Source organism: Nanorana parkeri, unplaced genomic scaffold (genome assembly GCF_000935625.1).
Source record: "Nanorana parkeri isolate BGI_ZX_2015 unplaced genomic scaffold, ASM93562v1 scaffold3, whole genome shotgun sequence".
Taxonomy (NCBI): domain Eukaryota; kingdom Metazoa; phylum Chordata; class Amphibia; order Anura; family Dicroglossidae; genus Nanorana; species Nanorana parkeri.
In genome coordinates this window covers 893,308-901,796 of record NW_017306271.1, presented here as the reverse complement: position 1 = coordinate 901,796, position 8,489 = coordinate 893,308, and the positions used below count along the sequence as shown (strand labels likewise).

General features: G+C 38.4%; 1 protein-coding gene across 1 annotated transcript in view; it reads left to right on the top strand.

Moving 5' to 3' along the window:
• The first annotated feature begins 568 nt into the window (after positions 1 to 568).
• Positions 569 to 8,489, top strand: part of LOC108798127 (cytochrome P450 2K1-like) — a 17,396-nt gene continuing 9,475 nt past the window's right edge. Inside the window, exons 1-5 of the mRNA XM_018569889.1 lie at positions 569 to 764; positions 3,266 to 3,428; positions 4,462 to 4,611; positions 5,846 to 6,006; positions 7,015 to 7,188. Coding sequence (XP_018425391.1) covers positions 573 to 764; positions 3,266 to 3,428; positions 4,462 to 4,611; positions 5,846 to 6,006; positions 7,015 to 7,188 — 840 coding nt within the window. The 5' untranslated portion in view covers positions 569 to 572. The remainder of the gene's footprint in view (positions 765 to 3,265; positions 3,429 to 4,461; positions 4,612 to 5,845; positions 6,007 to 7,014; positions 7,189 to 8,489) is intronic.

Genomic DNA, 8,489 nt, shown 5'->3' with positions numbered 1-8,489 from the left:
CTGGACAGGAAGGAGGGACAAAGGATCACATGTTACTAAGAGCATTTAGCAAACTGGGACGCTGTGGCCACCCCTCTGCCGCCGGACCCCTCACGTGCTGCTCCTCTAATGATTGCAAATGTACCCCAAATCATATTCAGAAAAGAGTGCATTTATTGTTATTGTACCTTATAGGGAATTGTGCCGCTATCCTCTATAACCTCAGTGATTTATTCTGATGACATATTGTTCCTTTTATACCTTATAACCTTGATATTTGTAATATGTAATTGTATGTAATTGTATTTGTAATATTTGAACATTAAACTTTGGCATCAAAATTTCTAAACTTCAAACAACCATCAGCATCACTGAACAATAAAAAAAAAAAGGTTATACAGGATTAAGGAGTGAAAATCTATAGCATGATTATGCAATTAAAAACTAGAAAAACTGGCCGATTAGACAACATAGTGCGTTAGTTCCATTTGTGCCCTAGGAAAAATTAATATGTTGACAATACATATTTATCCCATGCATATAAATGTTGTGCATTTGCACACATTGTTACATTGTCATAACAGCTGCTCACTATGACTGTTCTCACCTACCTCCTGACAAGGATTGACTTGCTTTTGTATCTTACAACATGCATTTTATTGTTTTTCTACTGGATCAATGGATCTACAAGCAAAGGAAAGATGCCTCCGGGCCCTAAGCCTCTTCCTTTTATCGGGAACCTCAATCTGGTGGACCTGAAAAAGCCATATGAGTCCCTAATGGAGGTAGTACCATTTAATATTAATATATGGAAAGGATGTTTAGATAACATCTCTCTGTATTTACTGTATACAGTATATACATGTATACACATGCAATATTACACATGCAATTTGTATTACAAGTCTATTAGTTGCTTATATTATACTGTTGACAAGCAAATAGTAACTGTGCTTGAACTCTGTCCTGTGTTATACAGCCAAATTTTAGGAAGATGGGGAAAGTTGCTTAAAGGAATATCATCCTTTTTTTCACCTCCATGATTTAGTAAATAAATTGTTAATATAAAAGTTACGCGCTTCTGGGGCTTGATACTTGAGTCCTGTTTAGGGCTATAAACAACACTCTCATACATGGAAGGACAGGGATTCTGGCTGTCCACAGAGGGAAGGAAGAAGGAGGGCCCCTGTGCGGTGCACAAAGGGTGTGGCGTTGATGTCCACCAACGTCTTGGCCTGGTTACGTTGTGGGCGGGACTTTGGTGTACTTTAGAGTAGAGCAGATGCCCTCTGTTTTCTCCATACTTTTGCTAGAGACTGCTGGGGGAAGGTGAGCGGTGCTGCTGGGTACATAAAGGTCACTCTGGAGTAGTGGGAGCCTCTATGAAACTGTGCAGAGTGACAGTCTCTGTAACCGACAGCATCCCATGCATACATTTTTTGAAAGCATAATTTGGTATCATCAGCAGTTTCCAAAATGGAACTCCTAATTCCAATCTCAGTGTAATTTATAAACAGGTTAAACAGCATTAGCTTCAATATACAGTAGGACACTGGGGCACACCACTCACAACACTAGACCACTAAGGCCACTAAGCAAGCTTTCTATTCATGTACTGAACATACAGTTGCATTCACACTAATAGAGCTTAGTTTTTAAATGAAGCATTGTTGGGCACAGTGTCAAATTCTTTTGCAAAATCCAAATAAATTGCGTCTACTGCCTTACCACTATTCAAGCTAATGCTTACTTACTTCATAGAATGCCAACAGGTTGGTCTGACAAGAGCAGCCTCTCATAAATCCCTGTTGGTAGTTACTTACTTGCTAAGTCCCTTAGCATTCCCTCAAACACTTTGAATATTATTGCTGTTAGGCTAACTGGTCTGTAGTTTCTTGGTATACATCTAGACCTTGGAATACATCTAGATCACTGCACTCTGTATGCTGGGAGTACAGTGGTCAGATGTATGCAATGTATGGCACTATACACAGAGGACAGTTGTCAGGAGTATAAGATATATCACATAATATACAAAGAGCAGCAGTCAGGAATATGTAATGTACAGCGCGCTGTGATTGGCGGAGGGTTGCCATGGCGATAGAATGCTGACCGGATCGGGAGCCGTGCTGTGTCAGATTACACAGCGCGTACCAGCGGTAGTTCCGCCACTGTTATCTAGCATGATACACAGGAAGTTTTCTTACATATATGTTACCTGCACAATGCTGTATTCTGATCAGTGGCGTAACAATAGCCATAGCGACCCAGGCGGCCGATACGGGGCCCAGGCGGGCCCGGCCAGGACACCCCCCTGATGCCGTGAAGGCCGCCTGGGTCGGTTTGGGTTTGAACGCACCGCTGTTCAGATCACCGTGATCTGTGCAGCGCTGCGTTCTTCTCCATTGCCTCTGCTGAGTCAATGAGAGTCAGCAGCGGCGGTGGGGGAGGTTGGACTTGGAGGGGAGGAGGAGGCGGGGCCTGGGGGCCAACATCAGAGAAGGAGGCGGGGCCGGTGACGGAAGAGGAGGTGGGCGACGAGGGACGGAGCGGGCATCATTCCTCAAGATCTCAGTGCTTCATCTAAACGCATAACCAACAGTTATCAGGGAAAACAATTAATTAGACAAGTGTAAAAATCTTGTGCAATTACTACTGTCTCCTCCTCTACCACCGTAAATAAACAGTGTAAGTAGCATCCATCCCTTCTACAACCATCTCCACTGGCAGGAATGTACAGTATATATGACTGGGTATGCCAGTCATATATGTTTTAGATTTGCAGATGCTACCAGACTTTGATCTATGTGAACTGCTCTGCTAGACCATTTGCCTTTTGCTGGCCCTCTCCTACTCCATTAGGCTGGCTACACTTAGTATCACACTAACAAAATCAGATAGTGGAATATGTTACTAAAAGCAGTTTGATCTGTGGGTGGTTGAGCACTGCACTTGGCCATCTTGCCACCCCACACTATAACCTTTTTTTGACTTTATGGAAATCCGGCCCTGGAAGCTATTGTTGTGTTGATACAAAATCTCAGCATGTCTGCTTTCTGTTAAGCTGCGTCAACCCGTAACGGACATGGGCAGCAGTGTTGGCAAGGGGTGTATACTCTTCTTTTTTAACTTTACTTTCTGCACTTTTAGTAACGTACAAGTAGGGAGACTTCAGACAAATTCTTCCTGACAAATCCACGCAAAAAAACTTCTCCAAAACAAGGACTTCTTGGTGGCCACATTTTTATATGCCAGGCTAATCAAAATGATTTTTTTTGAATCGCAGCTCTCAGAGAAGTATGGAGAAATATTCACTATACACTTTGGACCCAAGAAGATGGTAGTGATCGCAGGATACAGCGCTGTGAAGGAGGCTCTGGTCAACCAAGCTGATGACTTTGGAGAAAGAGCAGTTATGCCAATCTTCAAACTATTAGCTAAAGAAAAAGGTAAGTTTAGAGAGATCATTTTATGTAATCCTTATTTTTTTCTGAAGAAATAAATCTTTCCAACAATTAATTTTGAAAGTTCCCTTTGCCTGACAACATTAGTTTTTTTAATACCAACTTTAGCAATATCCAGAACATGTTTGGTTCACCACAGGTTTTGTATTCAGTTGGCCTATATGGTGGTTGATGACCACACATAAGTAATCATTATTCAAACATTTTATTTCTCTTTGCATGTTCTAGTATTTGGTACAATTCATCCAAATTAGTCTAAAGATAAGTTTCTAATGCACAAACTGTGAGCATGGGTTATTGGAAGTCAGCCTGAGTACAGCAATGATTTACAGAGGTTTCTGTGACACCAACACTGGTGCAGGAACATTTCTGTCTGAGCTTTCACATTTTTTTAAAAATTCCAAAAGCAAATCAGTTGCTGAACTAACTGGAATTCAACTTTGAGTAGTGATGAATGTTAAAGGCTCAGTTACACAATTGGTGGAAGTAATCAAAATGGGAGCAGACAAAATCTACGGCAGTTGCCCATTGCAACCAATCAGCTTTTCTCTTCAGTTTGTTCAATTAAGATTTGAAAATGAAAGATATAAGCTGATTGGTCGCAATGGACAGCTGCTCCAGATTTTATCTGTTCCAGTTTTGATAAATTTCCCTCCATGTGCTTTGAGCTGCCTTGATCTGCATGCAGACTCAACGCAGGGGTGCGTAGAAAACAATTGTGTGCCCTGAACACACCATAACACTGTGTTGAGGTGTGTTGTGCTGTGCTGCATAAAAATGTGACACTTGGTACTGCACCACAACACGTCAGAGATGGATTGGAATGGAATTTTATTTTGTGGCACTTCAATAAAGTTATAAAAACAAAAAAAAGTAAATAGTACCAGCATGAGAGCTAATGTGGTCAAGTCCTTATTGATTGCTTATTATCATTTACTGCACTTTGGGCATGGCTCTTATGCACTGGTGTTAGACAATAAACAACTTGCTTGTTTACATAACATCATCTTTATTTTAGGTATAGTATTTAGTAATGGAGAACCTTGGAAAGCCATAAGGAGGTTCACACTCTCAACTCTTCGAGACCTTGGAATGGGGAAGAAAACAATAGGAGCCAGAATACAAGATGAATTAATTCCTCTTATAGAAAACTTCAAGTCACACAATGGTAACAAGTCCTATTAACTTAAATTGTTTAAAATATATACCTTTATTACAAAGTCCTAATATGAGCTACCTATGGAAGGAGCCAGACACAGATAGGGTCATTCTGATAAGGCCTAAATGATTAAAAAATATTCCTTCATTTGAGGCATAACGTATTACATTAACGCTAAGATATCATTTTTTAAACAAAGATAACAACTAAAATGGTACTTAAGCCTTATGTCTGGATAATAAAAACCTTGCTACATTTTATGCTGATTTTGTTTAATATAAAATAAAAATGTTCAATAAAATGACAAACACCAATTTACATCACAAATGGACTAATAAGGTCAACATAGATGCTTTAACAATGATATAAATGTTAAAGGTTAATATACAAAAATAGGGACATATCTGTTTATTCATAATTAAACAGCAAGCAGAATTTTATATTAATTACAGTGTTTAAATAAACTACAGCCGCACCCCAACAGGTTGGGGCTTATGCCATAAATCTCACAAATGGCTGAACACAAGGGAGTAACCTGAACTTTCTATATCAGATGCTTTCAATGACTCATGCAAGCGTCAGTCTTTCTCTAGTGAAGAAAATGGAGCATCAGTGATCTTTGATATAAACAGATGTGGAGATTCCCAAAGTAGGATGCCTATATACAGTAGACATTACCTTGTGTATTGGGCTCATTTACAGGATGTGTTATTTTTGCTATATATATTGTGTATTATAGCCCCTTATCATGCACAATAATGGCAATGAATGAATATAATTATAGTTATAATAGTTATTTACCCAAGATTTATCAAAGGGTCTAAAAAATAGCCTGGTCTGTTCTATTATAGCAACAAGTTGCTTTAGAACATTTTATTTGATGCAGCCTTGAAAATGAAAGGAACAGATATACTGTACATGTCTTGTAGAAACACATATATATGTGCCCTGTGTCTATACACATGTGTCAGTATGGAAACTATCCTTTTTACCCTGTAGTCACTAATTATTGTTCCTATTGCAGGTATCATTTTCAAGGACACATTTTAGTCTCAGTGGTGCCTATTCAGTGCTGTGTATTAACATTTAAATACCCAATACCCAACATTTCTGCAGACTCTTTCATATTTAAAGCCACATTTAGCTGATCCCACAGTGTAGTCGAAATATCAGACTGCTTTTATGAACAATTCACAGCAAATTCACCAGGGCTATTCTGTTTTTTTTCTTTAACATGTTCTAGGTGAACCATTTAACACAACCCTCATAATAAACTGTGCAGTGTCCAATGTTATCTGCTCTATCATTTTTGGAGAAAGGTTTGATTATGATGACCCAATGTTCAAAAACATTGTTGAAATTACGATGGAAAATGCGAGACTGGTTGGCACACCAAAAGTAATGGTAAGCATTGCTTTTTTTTTTTTTTTTATGGTCAGCGTAAAATTTATTAAAACAAATGTAGACATACAGTATGTAAAGTTCCTATTACCCCCATTGCAGCCATATAGAGAACCCTACCCTAAAGCAATAACATAGTGGAAAGAAGTGTTGGACTCCTGTCTTCCCAGAGTGCCCTCCAAAAGCCAGTCCTGAAAGCGTTAAATGATCTAAAAAGCATAGTACACAAGTGCATTCGCTTGGTTTTCCACTGCGGCAATTTGCCAAGGAAAAAATAAATAAGTGCAGCACTATACCTTTATATCATACCCCAAACCCTATACAAAATCAACTATAGTACAACATACAAACAATATATGAAAATATATATAATAAATGAAAAAGTTCCAAAAAAACATGTGAACACAAATTACACCGGGAGCAAATCCAAGTACGGTACTTATGTACACCCCAGTGCACATTCATCTTATACATTCATCAAGTCCATTTAGATGTCCATTATTGTATGCAACGTGTTACTCCAAATCAAAGCAAAGTTAAATGTGTTGCTCCAAATTATCCCTTTCAGGCAGGGTCACTCATAAAAGCAGATTTTGCCTAAAAGGGAAAAGTGGACGCTTGATGATGCTTACTAACTAATAATTAAGGTTGCCCTGATAAGATGAGTTTTAGTCCATTTGAATGTGGAATGGAACACAAAGGGTGTTTTAGAGAAACACATTTGCATGTTTTTCTTTTGTTTGTGTGGATAATTAATTTATTCATGTGCTGACTGATAACTTTTGGAATAAGAAAACGGTAAGAGCACAGAAGGTTTCTCACGGTTATAGAAAAATAATATTCCCCAGAATGTGACTATGCCTTATGCTACAGGCTACCTTTGGTGGGATCCCTACTGGTAAAATGTTTGCCAGGGGAACAAGGATTGCATGCCACAGGGGTGCTGAGTGTGTTCAAACGTTATTGTGTACATAGACCAAAGTCCTAAGGATTGCTGATTTGTCTCCACAGCTGTTTAACTTTTTTCCTCGTATCTCAACCCTTCTTGGAGTACATAAAGAACTCAAGCAGAATTATGATGATCTCAGTGAGTTTGTTTTAAAGCGCATCAAACATCAAAGACAGGAGTTGAATCCAAATTCTATCTCTGGATATATTGATGCATACCTTATGAAGCAAGAACAGGTAAATGTTTTTATATTTAATATATGCTGAATTTGTAAAGCTGAAGGCATTGATTTAAGGAACATTGTTTTATTTTAAAATTTGCCTCACAGTTTGAGAACTCAGTGCAGTGGTACTAGATGACAAGTTGAGAAGTCACTTGGATCATTCAAAATGTTGTTCTGCTCCTCAACCAGATTCTGCCGGGCACTCTCTAGTGTGACATCACTTACATGACATTCTATTTCTAACAGTGCATGCTTATTTTCACTGTGTTGACTTTTTTTAACACGGCAGTTTCTCTCTAAAAGGGAAACACTAACATGGTAGCCTCTCTTTTACAAGGAAGTCTTTCATTTGACAGCCTCTCTCCAACAGGACAGTCTTCCTTTCACTCTTCACAGTCTCTTTCATGACAGTCTCCCTCTAACAAGATAGGTGTTTTTTTTTTTTACTTCTCTCTAGCAGAATCTATTTTTATTCTTCTCATCCAAATATTGTCCTGTATGCTAATGAGCGTGTATATCCTCACTCCCAAAATAAAGCACATGCAGTTCCCTGCAACCTTGCCAGTCTAATGGTCACTAATCCAAACCAATAACTATCTCTTTTCCAAGACATCCTCCTGTTGTTAACTAGTGTATTGGTTTGAAAAACAGACAAATCAATCCAATGAGTGAATTGTGTATTTTTTTGATTCTCCTGAATCTATGTATAAATATTTGCCTAGTCTGCAGGGAATCCTACAACTGGATTGCTTGGATTTCAAAAACTGTATGATTTCAAAATATGTATTCTGTAAAGATCAGATATATATACCTGCAGATATCCAGAAGGTTCAACTAGGGGTCTCCTGATTTAGCCATTAGTCTAACTAGCCACAATTCCTAAATCTTCTTCAGACTAATGCCCACCCATGACTACCTTCTTAACCAAATGCATCAGTAATTTACTCTCCCAAACCAATTTTTTCACTATATTACTAATTTAGTACAATGGGCTGTTTTTTTAAAAGACAACAGGAAGCAAGAGGATATCTCGTGAAAGTGAAGGGAATGCCTCAAACAATTGTATCTGAAACACATGTCCCTATTGGAAGATTTCCCCTCTTCCTTTTCAGGAAACAACTCCAAAATGTGAGCTCTTTGTCTCGATGACATTAGTCACCAACAGAGGAATAAATCTACGTAGACAAAAATAAAAATCTGAACTCGGTTCTAACCCTTCCACACTACATCAAAAAAAAATAAAAAATTTGGGGTTTACATATACTTTAAGAAAACATTGGAAAGAGAGAAAATGGGCCAAGGGTCCTTCATAGT